Below are 20,146 nucleotides of genomic sequence, written 5' to 3'. Positions count from 1 at the left end.
CTAGCCTCCCTCAGCCCCAGCTCCGAAAAAGAAGCTGAGCCTCAGGCCTCGCCCACCGTGAGGCTTGCCTCCGAAAATTTTAGCCGCCTCTCCCGGACGGAAACCGCCTCCATTTACCGAGGCCATAAACTTGCGGCCACACCTAGGCGGTGGTAGGCGGGTAAGCGCTTGGAATCCGCCGGACGGAATCTGGGAACCCGCGGGAGCCGGAGGAGCCGGGCCGGGGGAGAGGGGCGGAGTCTAGAGGGGAGGGGGCGGGGCCGGGCGCCCAGGAGACTGGAGAGCCGGTAGGCGGGGCTCAGCTTGGAGTCGGCCCGCAGCCCGGGCAGCGAGGGGGCGTGGCCGGCACTGCTGCACCCAAACTCCGCCCCCGCCCGTCCCCCTCGCAAGAGGGACGCAAGCCGGGAGGAAAGGGGGAGTCCAGGAGGCGGCGGCGGCGGCGCTGGAGCGCTCCTCTCGGGGACCGGCTGACCCGGGGAGCGAGGACATCGCTCCGCACCGCTCTTCCGTCTGCCGCCAAGCCGTCCCTTCTCGCTATGTCCCAGAGCAGGCATCGCGCCGCGGCCCCGCCGCTGGAGCGCGAGGACAGCGGGACCTTCAGGTCAGCGCCCGAATAGTAGGGGCCGAGCCGGGCAGGGCCGGGAGTGGTGGGCGCGAGAGGCGGGGCGGAGGAGCCCGCTTTCCAGCGGCATTCTGGGTAAAGCCCCTTCCCGTCGCCCTCGCCCCAGCGGCTGCGGGCGGACCCGGGGGCGCTCGGCTCCGCCCTCCCGGCCGCGCGCGGGCTGGGGTCTGCGGCCTGGCCCCGCCCCTCTTGCGGCCCCAGGCTGCGCGCGGGGTGGGCGGAGATGGCGCGCCGCCGCCACCCGGGAGACCGGTTCTGTGGGTTTGGTCCTGAGAGATTGCAGCGCCCGAGACTTCGGGGACTTTCTCCCACCCGCTTTCAAGTTATCGCCCCAAAGCCCTCTTTCACCCTGCCGGTTGCCCGCCGCAGCGGGGCCCGGAGACTGGTGCGATTCGCCATCTCTGGCGCTGACGGCAGGGGAGATTCGGCGCCTCCCGCGTCAGTGTTGGTGGCAGTCAGAGCTAGCTTCTGTATGCTTCTGCTTCCCTACCCGCTTTGGCATGCAAAGCGCACCTTTTTCTGGTTTTTGCAGTTTGGGGAAGATGATAACAGCTAAGCCAGGGAAAACACCAATTCAGGTATTACACGAATACGGCATGAAGACCAAGAACATCCCGGTTTATGAATGTGAAAGATCGGATGTGCAAATACACGTACCCACTTTCACCTTCAGAGTAACCGTTGGTGACATAACCTGCACAGGTCTGTATGCACAGTTAACCCCATGCGCGTGTGGGTTGTCCGGCAAGACTTGGTATTGCTTTTCAGTTCGGAAAAGTGCCCTTTTTACCAGGGACGGCTGTGAGGAGCAGGCTCTTGAAACTGCGACCTCTCATCTCAGGTCATGGGGACTTTCCAGCTCCATCTGATTCTCTCCCTAATTTTCTCTTCTCCAGATACCAAGAAAAGCTCAGAAACATGCCCTAGGATCCTCCTAGGGTTCTTTAAGAATTAGGAAGACACAGGAAAGGTTTTTGGAGCAACCATAGCTGGATCAGTAGGTGCTGACAAGTTTCATAGATTATAGAAGATGCCAAGAGACATGTGCACAGAATTTTCTGAGCCTCACCCCTGTTTGGTGATTCATCTGGCACTTGGGGCCCATTGTGCCACACTTGTTTGTGTATCCAAGTGAGGAAGACAGCTCAAATACCATATTTCATAGCACCTAGCACCATCTAGTTCCTAACACTTTACAGGTTTTAGTAAGATGTAATCTCCTTTTTTATATATGAGAAAACAGGTTAACATGCCCAAAGACACATAACAATGAAGTTTCAGAGCTCAGACTCCCCTTATGGTTTGTGAGCTTGAACAAATGATAACTAAATTTGCCATTTGTAAATGCAGGCATTTTGTTTCTTATGTATCTATTTAGTTGCAAGCAAAAAATAATACTACATTTAATTCTGAAGAATGCCAAGAAAACAATTCAGCAGGAAGGCTGGAGTTGCATCATTTCCTCATCTAAAGACATCATTTGTTTAGATCCCTGAAAATCTGGATTCCACTATTTTCTTTGAAACAACTTTAATTTTGAGGCTTTATATGAGGCAGGTGGATTGTAGGTGCTAGCTGGAAGTTTCCTCATAATGAACCATGGAATCGTTGCCTTACTCCTTAACAGGTCTATTTTTAAATACTCAGTGAACATTTAAGTAAAGAGTCTTTTCCCCTTCAGTGTGTTTTTGGGCCCAGGGATTAACAACCTAGGGCAACCAACCATTCCTCTTAGGCCCCTGCTCTCCTCCCACTGCCCTGTCTTTCTGTGCAAGTTTATGCCTCTCCATTGGATCAAGTGCTCTCTAAGGCTGAACATCCTGAAATTTCTGTCTTCATTCAGCCCAGATCTGGTTGTGGAACAGTCTATCAACCTGTGCTTGCTATGCCTCTTCACTTGGATGACCCAAAGGCATCTCAGTCTCACCTTGTCCGAGACTGAGACCATCTCTTTTCCCTTAAGACTGTTCTCCCTTCATTGCCTCACTCACTAAAGGTGCCACCGTCACCCATTTGCTCACAGTGGAAAGTTGGGTTTCATTTTCGTGACTCCCTCTCGCTCTCCATCTGCCTCTTGCCCACTCTTCCACCAAGTCTTACTTCTTAAGCAGCTCTGGCATCTCCCTGCTTCCCGCTGCTGCAGTCTGGACCGCTGTTGTCTCGCATGTGGACCACAGCTGTCACCTTGCTGCTGCTCTCTCAGCTTCTAGTCCCAGGCTGTCCATTCTCATATGACACTGACTCTTTAGATCTGTTCGTGTGCTTCTTGCTCCTAAAATTCGTTCAAAGGTGGGCCCATCACCCTCTGGTTAAATACAGATTTCTTAATATGACTTAATGGCCTTGCTTCTTGAAATGTGATCATCAGCAGCATTACCATCACCTGGGCCTTGCTGCAAATGCTCTGGAATATCAAACCCCATGCTAGACCTGTGGGATCAGAGTATACATTTGAACAGAATTCCCAGGCAATTCCTATGCACATTCAAGTTTGAGAAGCACAAATTTAGAAGACTGCTCTTTGACCTCTCTTCCTACTGTCCCAGCCCTATGGTCTTTTATCTCAAAACCCGTTTCCTTAAGCTCTTATCTCCCCAGCTGCTCTGAGCTCTTGAGAACACCATGCTCCCCATTACCTCCAGGCCCCAGCAGGTGTTCTTTTCTCCACCCTGAATGCTCTTCCTAACCCCCTCGCCCCAGCTCTCTTCACCTTACTAGCTTTTACTAGTCTTTTATGTCTTCGTTCAACTATCTCTTCCTTCCTGTAACCTTTCTGAATCCTTACCAAGAGGAGGGGAGCTGCCCCTTTTGCGTGGTTCCCCCTCCAGTCTGCGCTTTGGCTGTAACACCTACGACTGTATTTCAGAGGCCTCTTCACAGAAAAAATCCTGCACTGGGCTGTGTGCTCCTTAAGGGCTGGGATTCTGGCTCACACTCTCTGATATCTCTTAAGTCCCTAGGTTAGTAGATAAAGATGTATGGTTTGTGTGTCCTCTGACATTTGAGGTTCACGGTTGAAATTCATTCCATGTCCTGTTTCTTTCCTCCACACCAGAGAAATGGACATCAGTATTCTGGTACCACTTATGAAAGGTTCTCAGCACCTAGCTTGAACTCAGAAGGGCAAGAGATTCAATTTACCATTTAACAGGTGTGATGGCTTACTGAAATTAGGCTGCAGTTTCAGTAATGAGTCAGGCCCAGTCCCCGACACCCTGTTAGCTATGAAGGTAAGGGATATAGATTGTGTGAAAGACACATGGCATAATCTCTCACGTTCCCTATAGAAGCCTTCTCCCAATGTACCCAACATGTAGCCAGGATTGCTTAGCCAAACAAAGTTAAACTCAGTTTAGGATGGACTATTGAAATAAGATTGTGCACATTTTGCTGTCAAACAGTGTTGATATAAGTGGCTCCCTTGAAGGAGACTTCTTGCCAAAGAAGAGTTTGCTCTCTCTCCAGGAATAAGGAAGAGTAAAGTACTAAGTTGCATTTTTTCAAAAAGTGTGACCTGGTCTACTTTATTACCATTGTCTGTAATAAACAACCGTACACAAGAATTTTTGCATATAGGTGTACATAGAATTAGATACATAAAACTTAAAATCACAGGTTTTTAATGTATGAATTTCATGTAGAGACTTGTTACAATACGTAGTATATTTTTTTATTACCCTTGTGTATGTATGTATGTATAGAAACACATAGTGACTTTGCTTTGTATTATGCAAATGTCTATGCAAGCCTCACACTTTCACAGCATATAAAGACATTTCTTTTTTCCTAACCTTAATTCAGGTGAAGGTACAAGTAAGAAGCTGGCGAAACATAGAGCTGCAGAGGCTGCCATAAACATTTTGAAAGCCAATGCAAGTATTTGGTGAGCTAAATTTCTTTGTATTCTGCAGCTCAAAAATATCATGGCTGAGGTAAGATTATAAGTTTGAACAAGCTCACAAAAGCAACAAAGTGAACAGTTGTTAGTATTCGCTCTAAAATTCTATTTCCTTGAGAAAACCTGTCGGTCATCCGTTAAAGATGACTTTATCCTTAAGAAATTCAATCCAGCAATTAAGTGTTAAATGAAAGCTCTCAGGAATGAGGCTTTTTTTCTCCCCTCAGTGGGTTGCAACAGTAAAGAACCCCAGTTTTTCTGGAAGATATCTTACTGTGTTAAGACTGTAATAATATCTACACTACATAAAATAAGTTGTGAAGTGCAAAAAGGTCAGTGGAAAGTACTCTTCAGAAGATTCTAATTTGGAAGGCGACAAAGCGATTTCTTTTTATTATAGAATGTATACCAAATATAAGAAGATGTTAAGTGCCATTAAGTGGAATGTTAACCCTTGATGATATTTTATTCCAAAATAAATTTGTTGTCACTTTAGGTGCTTTTGGAAAATATTGGTCCTGGAGCTTCTCATGTATCGTAGAGTGAGGTCCTGTGGTTTCTAATGGACACAGTCTGGAGCATCCTGAGCCTTTAAATTCTTCTCTTCTCATGCACTCAGTTATTCCTGGAGTGTAGTCTGGTGCCTGCTCAGCGTTGAAAGCAGAGGTCCACGGGAATTGAGAAGGGGTTTTCCTCTAGCTTCAAAACTTTTGGTCTAGCATGTACTTAGGTTCTCATGCGGTGCTTCTCCCCTTCCCAAGCCCTTCCAAAGCATTTGAGTAGCTTGGAATGAAGCATTGACAAGCTTTAGATCTCCCAAAACAATGCTTGAGTCTTTGGGGTCATACATTATAGCTGATTTATGCTGGCTTTGAAGATATGCCCAGCGACATGGCAGGTGTCAGATTCTCCCCCTTGCCAGTGATAACCATGCTATTTCTGTGCCGCCCAAAGGTCAACCCAAAGTGTTAAGTATATCTGTAGAAATGAACATATGGAGTGTCCTTTCTGCACAGGGACACTTCACTTTGTCAGCAAAAAAAGGCTAACAAACTTTACTATATATTTGTGCTTCTTGACAGATAAGATGGGAATTACTAAGCTGTAATCAGGCCTAAAGTGGCCTGATTTAATACAGAGACTTTCTCACTTCTCCATCACAATTATTTGGGTAGCTTCGGCGTGCAGCATAGTAAGTGACTATTCCTGTCTCATCAGCCTATGTAAAGCTTGAGATTCTGGCAGTGAAAAAGCAGCCTGATGAAGTGGCAATAACTAAACCGCTTTTGTCATAGAAAAGTGACTCCTCAGTCACCTGGGAGGTAGTAACCTTGAATGTAGCTTTACTCGGGGCTAGAAACTCATCGCCTAAATAATGAGTAATTTCAAACGAGTTAGAAGACACTGTTCTCTTTTTCCCCAACCATAGTCCCCACGTGCTAAAACCAGGTACATGTAGGCCATCTACTTGATGCAGGGTACATACCAATCTCAGGAGGGTTGTTCTAGCATGGAGCAGATGATAGATCAGATGGATTTTTCTCCCATAATTATTTTAGTGGAGAAACAGCATTATGATCTGTATCTTGCACAATACCAGGCTAAATTTCCTGTCCGATCACTAGTCTTTCCCTTTTTGTGTAGCTGGGACAGTACTATGGTTTATTTAAACATTTTTATTGAGCACCTACTATATGCACAGTCCTGTGAGGCTTATGGAGGTAAGTAGTACATAGGCTCTGCCATCAGGGATTTCACATCTGAACACAGGAGCAACGTGGTGAGGGATGGACAAATTATATGTATTTGTAAGAGTGTAGAATTTATGGTAAAATAATTTGCCTAAGAAAGGGTCAACCTAAACCTTAATAATGGTTCAAAGGAGAGAGAAATTATGCTCCATTATGTTTCATAATAATATAGGTTTCTTAGAGGAAGTGGCATTTGAGATATACCTTGGTTAGTGGATAGATCACATGCTCATAGATGAGGTAGGAGAGAAGGGCATCCCATGGAGAACAGCAGGGGCATGGAGGATGAAATAAGAAATGCTTGTCATTTACTTAATAGTTTGGGGGAAATTATTTTGTTTTATAACATTAAAAAAAAAATGTTCAGCTTTGCAGTTCCTGACCCCTTAATGCCTGACCCTTCTAAGCAACCAAAGAATCAGCTTAACCCTATTGGTTCATTACAGGTAAGTCAGAGGGTTTTTCCTTACATAACACTTTGTCTATTGAAGAAAGATGTCATAAATTGATCATATGACAAGGGCTGAAACAAGGAATAAATCTTTCAAAGATAAGATGGTATAATATTTTGTTTTTCCAGTTATGATCACTAGATATTACAGCACTTACTTGCAATTATTTTCCTATTTATTTATATTTTGGATTTTCTTCCATATACAGTATCTGCCTTTGTTTTGTGGAATTCTCATTTGAGATCAACAGGACCCCAGTGCACATGGGTAGAGTGTTTTATACTCTAAGCATATTTCATGCCACTGTTGTCACAAACCTTTTTCTACTTCTGTTAATACAGAAGATTTTATAAAGAATCCAGATCTGGCAACCTACCTCAAGAGAGGGGAAGTAGTCTATTTGCTTATTCTACCAAAAAAAAAAAAAAAAAAATATTCAGCTTTGAATTTCTGCACGCAGAATATCCTTCTTGCAGATTTATCCATGTGCTCTGTTGGACAGCTCCCCTCCCCGTTATCCAGCCATCTTTTGGTCCCTTTCTTGCTGTCTTTTTCTTTAGTTTTCTTCGCCTGCTCTTTCCTCAGCTCTGTCCAAGTCTGTTTGTTTGCTGCCTTTGCACATCTGCTCTTGTTCCAGTGCGGTAGTTAGCCAGCTGTGGGGAGGAAGTCTGTAACTAGGAGGGAGAGGCATTGGAACTGCTGACAGTGAGACCTGTGTAGATGTTCCCCAGGAGGGCCATAGTAGCTTCTCTTTCTCTTTGAGCTCTTTGATATTTGCTTGCTATGGCTTAATAGGGGAACACCATTCCTATCCTAGCAGCAAACTGCTTCAGTTGTGGTATTGTGGGCTTGCAAGATATAAAATGCAGGAATATTTATGAGGTGTATAAAGTCTTCCCCCGTTTTTCCATTGCAGAATATCATTATTCTTTTCAAACATATAAAAAGAGATGGGATCAAAATCATGAAAGTATCATGTATGTGATTAAGCCATTGCATAGTAAAAATTACTACTACAGCCTCATCTCGATTTTCTAGGAGTTGGCTATTCATCATGGCTGGAGACTTCCTGAATATACCCTTTCCCAAGAGGGAGGACCTGCGCATAAGAGAGAATATACCACAATTTGTAGGCTAGAGTCGTTTATGGAAACTGGTAGGTATTTCTTTTACTCTTATACAACTGAAGACGTTTGAAATATTTTCAGATGATGAATGACCATAGAAAGTTCTGTTGTGATTTTCTTTGAAATATTTCTGTGGGGGGAAAAATTGATATACTCCTATTCCACTGTCTCTTTCTGCAGTTGAATTTAAGTATAAATATTTGGCTTAAGAATACTTATGCTTCTTAATATGATATTTTTAAAAATCCTGGAGAAGCTCATTTATGGAAATAATTGACTTTACATACTTTGTGTTGATGTGTTAGAATCATTTTAGAAAAAAGCAATGTAAATCTCTTGGAAGTTTCAACAGCTGTTTGAGAAAATTGGAGGACTAGAAGACGATCACATTTGAAAATAAGATGATTAATAAGAGGCTAGATGGCAAAAAAATAGCGTGAGCTAAAAATAAAGTAGAAATTATCCCTTTGAATGATAGCAACTTCCTTGTTATAAGGGCCAGAAATAATGGGGGGAAAGTCACTTAATAGAGTACTAAGTGAGGGTCCCTATTGTAACGTCTCACCGTGTTTCTATCATTCTTAAAATGGCATGAAATGGAATTGGCTAGGTATCTGTTTCAAGTAATGAACAACCGTTTGCCCAATGCAAAAAGCATTGGACTGCAAGTGGGAACCCCAACTTCCATTCTTTTTTTTAAAAGATTTTATTTATTTATTTGAGAGAGCATGCACAGTGGTTGGGGAGGGGTAGAGGGTGAGGGAGAATCAGGCTCCCCAACTGATCAAGGAGCCCGACATGGATCTCCAACCCAGGATCCTGGGAATCATGACCTGAGTCAATGCAGGTAGATGCTTAAACCACCGAGCTACCCAGGCACCCCACCTTGTGTCCTTTCTTGATGCACCTTGATTTGCGAGAGTTGGCAAATTACTTAATCTCTCTAGGCCTCAGTTTTTAAATCTGTAAAACAAAAAGCATGACAGGAGATGCTACTTATGGTATCTTTCAACTGCAGTATCTCCTGTGCCCTTCTTATTCATGTTAAAGAAAAATTCCACATGTTTGTCAGTTTGTAGAAGATGGTAAGTCAGAAGTAACCTTAAGAGATAAGAGCTATAATTCAGGTGTACCTTGATAAATTTGAATACTTGGTCAGAATTAAACCAAGTATGATTCATTAAAGCTAGGCCATAGGGAAATATACCTGTTAAAAACAGAAAGTGTAACTATTAAAGAAAAAATGTCAAAGAAATGCCTTCAGAAATGTAAGAATTGATAGTTGTATCGGGGCGCCTGGGTGGCACAGTTGGTTAAGCACCCGACTCTGGGTGTTGGCTCAGGTCGTGATATCAGAGTTGTAAGATTGAGCCCTGTATGGGTCTCCTCTCTCAGCACGGAGTCTGGACTCTCCCTCCCTCTCTCCCGCCCCTCTCCCCCCACCCCCCACACTCGTGTGCATTCACTTTTTCTCTAAACTAAATAAATCTTTTTTAAAAAAGAACTAATAGTTGTATGAAGCACAATAAGCAAAGATGTCAGCAAAAGAATAGTATAGTTCTCTGATCAAAAAAATAATACTTTATGGACACTAATTTCTTTTCTAAACCTACCATTTCTTTTTTTATTTAGGAAAGGGGGCATCAAAAAAGCAAGCCAAGAGAAACGCTGCTGAGAAATTTCTTGCCAAATTCAGTAATATTTCTCCAGAGAACCACATTTCTTTAGTAAGTAATGATCAAGATGCCGGTGATGACAATACGATTAAGCATCTCTTGCTGTAGGAAACTTGCCTAGATTCCTTGTTGTAGAGACACTTGAGAGTCATAATTCTTAAAAATCTCTTCACTGTTCAGATGTACACGACCCCAATTTTAGCTGTCACAAGGGTGACCAGTTAAGAGCACTTGGGAGTCAAGTTTAAAAATCACATGATGGGATCAAAAGATGATAAGCCAATATTGCCATTTTGTCTTCCCATTGACAATGCATTCATTCATTTATCCACTCAGCAGACATTTAGTGAGCTCGTACTGTGTGCCGAACTTTGTGCCAGCTTCTGTGCATCTGAATAAGACAGTCTCAGCCACTCGGGAGTTTGTAGCCCACTAAAAGAGAAAATAACCTGATGGACTAGTCCTTACAGAGAGGGCTTGGCAACCTAGAAGGATCCAGCCAAGACTGGGGATTTTAGGAGGACTTCTTGGAGGAGGTAATATCTAAGTCAAGACCTACAGGATGAGAACAGTAGGAAAGAATTCCAAAGAGAAAAAAGAGCACCTACACAGACCAGGAGTAAAATACTTTATGTCATCTGAGAATCCCAAGTAGTTTGGTTTGGCTAGAGCATAGAGTTGGAGGAGGGTGTCTCAAAAATGAGGCCAGAAGGCCTCTTTGGGATTAAATCTGGAAGGGACTACTATAGTCAAGAGATTGAACTTTATCCTGAGGGTGGAGTAAAAATGATATTTGGCAATCACTGATAAATTCTTTCTTAAAATTTAAGAATTTTAAGCTGGGAAGGACAGGATTAGAAGGGGAATCACTGGCTGCACTATGGTGAGTGAATGAGTCTTAGACTCAGAGACCTGTAGAATGTTTTACAAAAAATGGATGAGACATGTTGGTGGCCTGGACTAAGCTAGTGGCAGTTGACATGGTTAGTTTAAAAATTATTTAGAAAACTGGAGTGAGGAGGGCATGGCAGTTGATTGGGACTAAGGGGAAAGGAGAAAGTAAGCTGGATGGACAACCGAGTAGATGGTGGTACCATTCAGTAGTGTGGGGAGCACAGAAGACGAGTGGGACATGAGGGAGAGAAGATTCTGAGTTAATATCTGCAATGAGTTCATACCTATAGCGAGTAGGATATATTCAATCTGAAGTGTTTAGAGAATTAAGTAAAGATATGGAGTAGGCAGCTGGGCAAACAAATACAGAGTGTAAGAGATTGAGTTACCAGTGACATATTGTTTGAGATTATGATATTCTCCATCTCATGGTACATTATCTGAGGATTTATTAGGTGGGACATGAGAAGTGAGGACTATAGTAGTGCCCTAGATGATGAGAACAAAATAAGGGCTCATCCTGTAGGGAAAAAAATCGAAGACCGTACACAAAGTAAAAAAATTTTTGGTTTTACATTCTTAATAGAAAAACATTAAAGAGTGCATTCACTTGTTTTAAAATTGGATCAGAAAGGACACTGAAATCACAAAGCCCAGATAAGTTTATAAGTGGTTTTATATGTGAATTCTGTTAAATATTCAAGGAAGAAATAATTTCCAATGCTATTTAAACTCTTCCAGGCAATACATATATACAGAGGGGAAGCTTTTAAATTTGTTTTTCAAAACTAACATAACACTAACACCAAAACCTGACAGTAGCAAATCCCAATGGAAAAAATTATGGATTAAGCTCCCTTATAGTGAAACACCTTAGTAAAATATCCAGTAGAACAGTAAAAGAATAATATACCAGAAAAAAGTTGCCCAACTTTTTTCTGGTATATTATTCTTTCAGGAACACAAGGATATTTCTTTTGCATTTCAGGAATGCAAGGCTGGGTCCTATAAATCTGTTACAATAATTAATCACCTTAATGGGTCAAAGGAGAAAAACAAGTCAATGGATGCCAAAAAGATATTTAGCAATCATTGATAAACTCTTTTAAAAATATCCCTATTGTTTTGAGAATTAGAACAGATGAACATAGGGGAAGGGGAGGAAAAGTAAAATCAGATGAAAGTAGAGAGGAGGGACACCTGGGTAGTTCAGTCCGTTAAGTATCTGCCTTCACCTCAGATATGATCCTGGGGTCCTGGGATTGAGTACCCAATCTGGCTCCTAGCTCAGCATAGAGCATGCTGCTTCTGCCTGCTGCTCCCTCTGCCTGCCGCTCCCTCTACTCATGCACACGCCTGGACGCGGTCTCCCTCTGACAAACAAACAAACAAATAAAATCTTCTAAAAAAAGAAAATAGAGAGGAAGGCAAACCAAGTATCTGTGTCTAGATACTTAATTCTAGGACACAGGGTTACTGGAGGGGACATGGGTGAGGGGATGGGGTAACTGGGCGATGAGCATTAAAGAGGGCACATGGTATGAGCACTGGGAGTTCTATACAGCTGATGAATCACTAAATTCTACCCTTGAAACTAATAATACAATTAACTGAATTGGATTTAAATAAAAATTTAAAAACATATCCCTATTGTGACTCAAAAGATACCTCAAAAAAAAATCAAAATCACAGTTACATGTTTACATTAATTTCAGAAAAAAAGACACGGATATCCATGAATGCCATTTTAAAAATCTTGTTCTAGAAGTACCAATCAATGTAATTAGATAAAAACAATGAGGTTGAATATTTAAAAAGAAGAGATAAACATGATCATTAACTACAAATAATATGATTGTGTCCCTGTAAAGCCCTGTAAAAGAAAAATTTCTAGAATAAGAGAATTCATCAAGGTGATTGATCATAAAATTAATGTATAAAACCAATAGCTTTTTCATATTTAGGATTATGAAGGTAACCACTAGAATAATTAAAGAAGAGTGTTAAAAATTGCTTCTGGAAAGGGGGCTGAAGGTAGGGATGAAATGAGTTCAGGAGTGTTGCTTTTATAATTCTGTACTTTTTGACTTTTTGTGGTATGTGTTTTATTAACAAAATTTATGAAGATTGATAACATTGATCATTTTAAAGCAAAAGAGAAATCTGTCCTTAAAAAGTATACTAGGGGAAAAAAATCAGTAGTTTTCCTATTTATAAATATTAAAAGTTGGAATGAAAAAGATTTCAATAATAGGAAAGAGGATAATGTGCTGGAGAATAAACTTAAAATGTGCAGACCCATGTGAAAAAGACTTCCAAACTCTACTGAGGGATTAACAGAAATTGAATTTATGTAAAGCTACCTATTTCCAGTAGGAAGACTCAATATTGTAAAATATATAAAAAGGCAATGTAGTCTCACTCTAAATCTACCAGAATTCATCTTGGATCACAATACAGCTTTACCAAGTTTATCCAGAGAAATAAACTCTCAAGAATAGCCAAGAAAACTGAAAAGGTAGAGTGGGACTCTACCTACCAGAGAATGAAACACACTATGAATCTCTAGTGCTGAAACGTGTATGGTACAGGGATGGAGGACAGAATAGAGAATCAAGGTGCAGACAATAATCCACATAGGAGTAGAGTATATGACAATAGTGAGACTTCAGATATGTGGGCAAAAGGATGGATGAGTCAATAAATGATGTAGAAATAACTTACAGTCACATTTGCAGTGGGGGGTGGAGGGGAGGATGTGTGCGGGGGCGGGGGGGTGTGAGTGTGGCGTATTTAGGCTGCTGCCTTACTCCTTATATCAAAACAAATTTTAGATGGATCAAAAATTTGAACCTAAGAATTGAAACCAAGTTTGAGAAAACACAGAAGAGCTTTGCTTTTTAAAATTCTTAGCATAGAGGAGATCTTTGTAATAGAACCTAAAACCTGGAAGATGTAAAGTAGTAAAAAACTGATAAATTTGACCCCATAAAATCTATTACACTGCAAAAAAGCTTAAAAATTTGTAAATAAAACCAAGAATAAGAACAAATTAATTTTTAAAAATTTTTAAAAAGATTTTATTTATTATTTATTTGACAGACAGAGATCATAAGTAGACAGAGAGGCAGGCAGAGAGAGAGGAAGGGAAGCAGGCTCCCTGCTGAGCAGAGAGCCTGATGTGGGGCTCGATCCCGGGACCCCGGGATCATGACCTGAGCCGAAGGCAGAGGCTTTAACCCACTGAGCCACCCAGGCACCCCAAGAACAAATTACTTTTAACACAGGTCTGTAATTGGACTATTTTCAGTACCACATAAAAAGCTCTTACACATCAATAAAAAAGATAACCCTGTAGGATACAAATGGGTAAAAAAATGATCAGCTTCACTCATGGAAATTAAAGAGATAACTATTTCCACCTTTTAGACTGATGAAACCTACAAAGATAGTCCTAGGTGTGGGCAAGGGTATCAGAAAACAAGCACCCGCCAAGACTGTTGATGGTAGTATAAGTTGGTTTAGAAATCAGTCCAGAAGTATTTATCAAAATTAAAAGCATACCTGTTCTTTGACTCAATTCTACTTCTAGAAATTATTCTACAGATAAAGTCATCCAAGTGCAAAAGTTTTATTGTAACATTGTTAGTAAAAGGAAATCAGAAATAACCCAAACGCCATAATTGAAAACTGGTGAAATATAGTGCCTAGATGTACACTGATATGAGAAAAATAAGATATAGAAGAGTAAGCTATCATTTTTGTTTAAAAGAAGATTATGGGGATGCCTGGCTGGCTCTGCCAGGGCATATGACTCTTGATCTCAAGGTCCTGAGTTCAAGTCCCATGTTGGGTGTGGATCTACAAAGAAGAGAGAGAGAGAGAGAGGGAGGAAGAAAGAAGTAAAAAATAAAATAAAAAGATTATGTGCGCTTGAATTTAGAATTATAGAAGATTATTGAAGAAATAGTTTTAACAGTAAGTACCTTTTGGGAGTGAAACATGTCTTCAGGAAGGAGTGGTAAGGAAAGAGACTATTCTTCATTATATACGTGTTCTAAATGAAATTACTCTATCAATGAATTAAAATTTTATATAAAAAAAAATTAAAGTTCCAACCAAGGAAAATGAAATTCTGCTTAGCAAATTTTGCAGATTATTAATTCTATATACTGGCCATTCTTGTTATCTATTTTTTTGAAAATCCCTTAATCTTTGCCAAGCTCATTAATAAGACTATGGATAGGTTGCCCAACTTCAGAGGGCAGTAGTTTTTGTTTGTTTGTTTTGTGAGATTTTTTGGCATAATATATGAAGGCAATTTGAGAAAAATAAGCTAACATGGAAATGTAAAGCATTCTAAGAACAGAGGTGCAAAGGGAAGGATATAGGGGACAATAAGGAAAAGAGGAAGAGGAGAACGTTCTATTGGGTTCTGGGAAAAGGCTGGTAAGCACGTTATGATCTCCTGCCATTCATTTGAAAGACTTGTCCTTCTCAAACCTAACTTGTACAATGCACCTTTTCTACAGTTTTCTGCTTCCCAGCTGTCAGAGTGATTGGTTGGTATTCAATACAAGAAATCATAATGATAAAATTATTTTATATTTTAATTTGTAAATTGCTATTAGGCAGATTCAGTTATTAACAGTTTGGTTTATACTGCTCTTAAATATCTTCTACATCTTTTAAAAAATATTTTATACATCTTAATGTGGCCTCAGGAAATTTAACTGAGAGCCCTTTGTCCCATACGAAAGTATTTTTAAAAACTCCCAGTGTATTATTGCATGTGCTTTTTTCTCTGACGTCGTAGTGTTTGTTAAGTGTGTGCTTATTGGTGTTATCTCATTTAAAATGGGAAAGTTAACCAGATAGTATTCATTTAAACATGCTTTATAAGGTATTAAATATGAATGTCTAATAAATACTTGTAATTATATCATAGTGTTAGAAGTCAGTCTGATTTACGAGTTTTAATCTTCTTCTCTGTTTTTCAGACAAACGTAGTAGGCCATTCTTTAGGATGTACTTGGCATTCGTTGAGGAATTCTCCTGGTGAAAAGATCAACTTACTGAAAAGGAGCCTTCTCAGTATTCCAAATACAGATTACATCCAGCTGCTTAGTGAAATCGCCAAGGAACAAGGTTTTAATATAACATATTTGGATATAGGTAGGATTTTTTTTCTTTGGCTTACCTCAAAATCTGTTTTTAAAATGTATTTCAGAAACAAAGCCTGTATTACAATTTATTTCATTGACCAGGGATACTGAAATGGCTCACATATATATTATATATATATACACATCTTTCATACACATATGTTTAAACATATAAAATTAGCAGAGTTCTATTCATCACTGGTATGTCCCATTCTTATAAATAATAATAATAGCTAACATCTCTATAGATGTTATAATAGAGAACAGTAGGTAATAGTTATAGTTTTACTATAGCCCAGGCCCAGTTTTGAGGATATTACATATTTCAGCTCATTAAATTCTCAAACTAATCTGTGAAGTAGGTGGATTATCCTTATATATGAGGAGAGAAAGGAAGGCACAGAGAGGTTCAGAAACTTGCCTGAGATGACGTAGCTGGTTAGCGGTAGAATCCGATCAGGGGAAGAGCCCCTGCAGATCCAGCGTCCATTAAACTAGCTCTGATGGAGAGCTTGACGAATAAAAACCAGCCACATTTCTAGAACAAGCACTAAGTTGGTGGGGGCCAGACCCCTTCTCTCCACTTTGTCACTGTTGGCCAATTCAAGGAGATCAGTGGGCACAAACACTTTATAGCTTTCTTCCATCCCAGCAATCCACTTTTGTATGTCCTCACCCTTAATCATTGAGGTAGACAGTTGTGGATAGATTAGAAAACAAGTCACATTGGATTTTAATTTACTTTATAAAGCTGGCACACGTGTGTTTGGTGTCTTGATTTTAACTGATGACATCAGTGTAATTTGTGGAGAATTTGATATCTCTTGTTCTATCCTTGTGGGCTGTGAGGACCCAGCTTGAAGGAGCTGCCAGCTCTGGTGTTTAGTTGCTTAAAGAATTTTTAATTTTCTCTGCTACTTTGGGATTGAATGTGATAGATAAAGTGTAATGTCTTAATATATACTAAGAAAGATGTGGAAAGTGGGAGTTTAGTACAGACGCACGTGGTCAGAAGAGGTGGCTGATGGGAGACCATTCATTCAGTAAATATTTATTAAGTTACCCACACTGTTTTAGGTGTTTTAGACACAGAGATGAATAAGCTAGGTCAAGAATAGGACTATGGATGGTAGAATCTGGGAAAAGAAAAAAGTTGAGATGGCTTTTGAGGTTATGAATTAATGATGCCTTTGAAATGCATCATACCAATTTTAAGAACTAAGTGGTTCTTCTAAATATAGAACAGCAGTCTAAACAGCACAGTTCACTAATTTAGCTAACTTCTATGCAGTTACCCACAAAAGAACCTAGACATCCTCCAAAAAATATACACAAATGGCCAACAGGCACACAGACAGATGCTCACTATCCTTAGTCATCTGCATAGGGAAATGCAGATCAAAACCACAATGAGGTACTAGTTCGTCCCCACTGCAATGACTGTGATGAAGAAAGTAGAAGATAACAAATGTCGGCAAAGATGTAGTGAAATTGTAGCCCTCCCACACTGCATGGAATATAAAATGGTTCAGCTGCTGTGGAAAACAGAAGTTTGCAGCTCTTCAGATGAGTTACCATGTGACCCAGCAACTCTACTGCCAGGTATATACCCAGAAGAATTGTAAGCTGGTAGTCAAACACCTGTACACACCTGCTCACAGTAGTACTATTCACACTAGCCAAGAGATGGAAATAGCCCAAATGTCTATCTGCAGATGAATGGACAAATCAGTTGTGGTATACATGTGCAATTAAATATTCAGCCATGAAAAGAAATGAAGTTCTGAGACATGCTACCACATGGATTAACCTCAAAAACCTACTAAGTGAAAAGTGAGACACAAAAGGGTCACATTATATGATACCATTTAAATGAAATATCCAGGATAGCTTACTACATAGATTGGTGGTTGTCAGGGGATTTGGGGGGAGGGGAGGTAGGGAGCAACTTCTCAAAGTGTATGATATTTCTTCGTGGGAAAGTAAAATGATGAGAATGTTTTGTTAGTAGTTAGAGATGGCAATTGCCCAACACTGTGAATGTACTAAATATTACTGCATAGTTACTTTAACATGGTTAATAGTATGTTACATGAATTTTACTTCAGTTTAAAAGGACAAAAAGGGTTCCTGGGTGGCTCACTCAATGAGCATCTGCCTTCGGATCAGGCATGATCCCAGAGTCCGGGGATCAAGTCCCACATCAGGCTCCCAGCTTGGTAGGAAGCCTGCTTCTCCCTCTCTCACTGTGTCTCTGTCAAGTAAATAAGTAAAATCTTTAAAAATTAACTAATTAATTAATAATAAAAAGAAATAAAAGCTCAGTGCCAGAACTAGAAAGCCTCTTCACACATTAAAACACCTCCACTGTATCTGAATGTTTCCCATTATATTGACTGTGGCTGTGGCTGAGATAACATTGAATTGTGGCCACTTTTAAAAAAATTATAACTTACCTGTTTCTGTTTCCCCTGTGTCATCTAGCCATCCTTAGAGACAGTAATTCATCATTTGAGGAGAAGAACATTTGTTTCCTGAGTTTAGGTATTGTTTTTGAAACACCCTAACCCACATACACAGCATGCAGTGAGACTGTCGGCACAGATGTAGAAGGAAAGAACACAGAAGGCAAAAGAGAGGTCTTGCCCTGAGTCATTTATTTCTTGGTTCAGAGGTCTCCTGAAAATAACCCTAGATTTCATAGTGAAAAACACAATCTCTCTAGTGCTCTAGCCAGTGGGTTTTTCCCCTCTAAAAAAAAGTTGGATATGGTTCAGTTCAGTTTGCAAACACTGCTCAGCTAGCCACATTAGAATGGCCTTAGGAGCTTTAAAAAGAAAATGCAAGACTCTGGCACCTCCTCCCCCAACCCCGTGTTTCTGACTGAGCAAGCTGGAGTGAGGCCAAAGCACCTGCTCGCCTTTGAAGCTCCCTCAGGTGATTACGGAGCCCAGCTGTGTTTGAGAACTGCTAGGGTTGAGCTGTCTCATTTTGGTTTCCTGTTTGGAGAAGAATGATAAAGCTGAGGAGGAAGCGGAGTGGTATAGATTTAGACTGTAGTAAAGACTTGTTTTCATAAAGGATGGGCTTTCTGTACACTTGACATTGACAGTCATGTTCGAATGTGTCATTGCAGAAGAACTGAGTGCCAACGGACAGTATCAGTGTCTCGCCGAACTCTCCACCAGCCCCATCACGGTCTGTCATGGCTCTGGGATCTCCTGTGGCAACGCGCAGAGCGATGCAGCTCACAATGCCCTACAGTATTTAAAGATAATAGCAGAAAGAAAGTGAGCCTGAAGCAACTCCTGGAGCCCTCAGTAGCACAGAAGAACTCCCCCTGCGCCCCTCACCAAGTAAAATGTTTACTACATTTGAGTTGTGTGTTGTTTCTAAATCTCTACCTAGATTCCATCAACACTCCAGAATTAACGACCTCCTCGTAGTTCTTAAACTCTTTTTAATGGCTTCAACTTTGTACTGGTATATTGTATTTATAAACTTTGTACCGTAGGCAGAGTGTAGCACCCATGTTACAATGCCCCGTCCACACAGGGAAGAAAGTGCATGTTGTTGACGATGAGGATGACGAAGACAGCAAAGAAACAAAACTACTGCTAGCAACAGTCGTTCTTACTGGTGCTTAACCTCTTCTTTGCAAAAGGCTATGTACAGGGAATTTGAGGGAAGCCCCTTAGAGTTTGGAGGAATGCGCTGACAGACGTCCATTGAATGTCACTGTTGAATTTCAGGGAACATGATTGGTCTGCTGTGTATTTGAATCCGTGTAATAAAGAGCTGTTGTTGTAATGGGTTCTGCTCGTTTTGTGAAAGTGGTACCAACCCACTGTTACCGATCTACCGACCCTTCTCTGTAGCCATTCTTGGCAGTGACACGATGCGGATACTCTGTTACTTACCTATCTCTAGTATCCTTCTGAAAGTCCAAGTTGATAAAACACCCATGGCCTAAGCAAAAACTTACAAATATCTATGGGATGATAGATGTTCCATGTTCTTTCTCCAAGCAAATGTAACATCATCTTTTTCTTTAACAACCTTTTACAGGAGTTGGTGGTTGAAAAAGCATTAGTAAATCACAAAAACAAAACTTCCCAGTGCACTTAATTCAGTTACAAGAATGTTTCCAACAAAGCAGTGAGTGAGTGAAAGGTTAGGAGATCAGCCTCAGGTGCAAAGTTTAATTTTGCCTTTTCTGTTTCCATCGATTATCAGTGGTCCCTCCGCCAGCTCCCGCGGATAGTACTACTCTTGTGGATTCAGTGGAAGTCTCAGGCCTGTTTTCAGAAATCGGAAAGCTGCAGAGAGCAAGAGAGCTCCGAATTGATAAAGGCAGGTTTTGACTATCTCAAGTGTTAATCCAGCAGAATTCTATGACCAGTATTTTTCATACCAGAGTAGAATCCTTTAAGAATACGACATCATAAAGGAAAACTAATGGACATTACTTATCTAAAACTCTAAAAAGCACTTAGTTTCACATTATCAACTATATATGTCAATTAAACACGGAATTTAGGGTATTATTTTTGAGGAGGTT

At 40.7% G+C, this 20,146-nt stretch overlaps 1 protein-coding gene across 3 annotated transcripts; it reads left to right on the top strand.

Annotated features, from left to right (window-relative positions):
- Positions 1-359: 359 nt before the first annotated feature.
- On the top strand, positions 360-19,395 carry PRKRA (protein activator of interferon induced protein kinase EIF2AK2). Of its 3 annotated transcripts, XM_059394243.1 has the most exons (8): positions 360-601; positions 1,155-1,324; positions 4,424-4,505; positions 6,639-6,717; positions 7,762-7,879; positions 9,483-9,577; positions 15,421-15,595; positions 18,722-19,395. In XM_059394243.1, the coding sequence occupies exons 1-8, from the start codon at positions 537-539 to the stop codon at positions 18,877-18,879; spliced, it is 942 nt and encodes a 313-aa protein (XP_059250226.1). In that variant the 5' UTR covers positions 360-536; the 3' UTR covers positions 18,880-19,395. The 3 variants fall into 3 exon arrangements, with proteins under 3 accessions (XP_059250226.1, XP_059250227.1, XP_059250228.1); XM_059394244.1 differs by lacking the exon at positions 360-601 and having other exon boundaries at positions 1,236-1,324; positions 4,424-4,554; XM_059394245.1 differs by lacking the exons at positions 360-601; positions 1,155-1,324 and adding an exon at positions 5,603-5,712 and having other exon boundaries at positions 4,421-4,505.
- Positions 19,396-20,146: the final 751 nt, after the last annotated feature.

Source organism: Mustela nigripes, chromosome 3 (genome assembly GCF_022355385.1).
Source record: "Mustela nigripes isolate SB6536 chromosome 3, MUSNIG.SB6536, whole genome shotgun sequence".
Taxonomy (NCBI): domain Eukaryota; kingdom Metazoa; phylum Chordata; class Mammalia; order Carnivora; family Mustelidae; genus Mustela; species Mustela nigripes.
The sequence above is the reverse complement of the archived record's forward strand: the minus strand, read 5'-3'. Positions and strand labels throughout refer to the sequence as shown.

Coding starts and splice junctions, on each gene's coding strand:
- PRKRA (XM_059394243.1), top strand. CDS start 537: ATGTCCCAGAGCAGGCATCGCGCCGCGGCCCCGCCGCTGGAGCGCGAG. Junction 7,880..9,482: donor AGAGTCGTTTATGGAAACTG/GTAGGTATTTCT, acceptor TTTTTTATTTAG/GAAAGGGGGCATCAAAAAAG. Junction 9,578..15,420: donor CAGAGAACCACATTTCTTTA/GTAAGTAATGAT, acceptor TCTGTTTTTCAG/ACAAACGTAGTAGGCCATTC.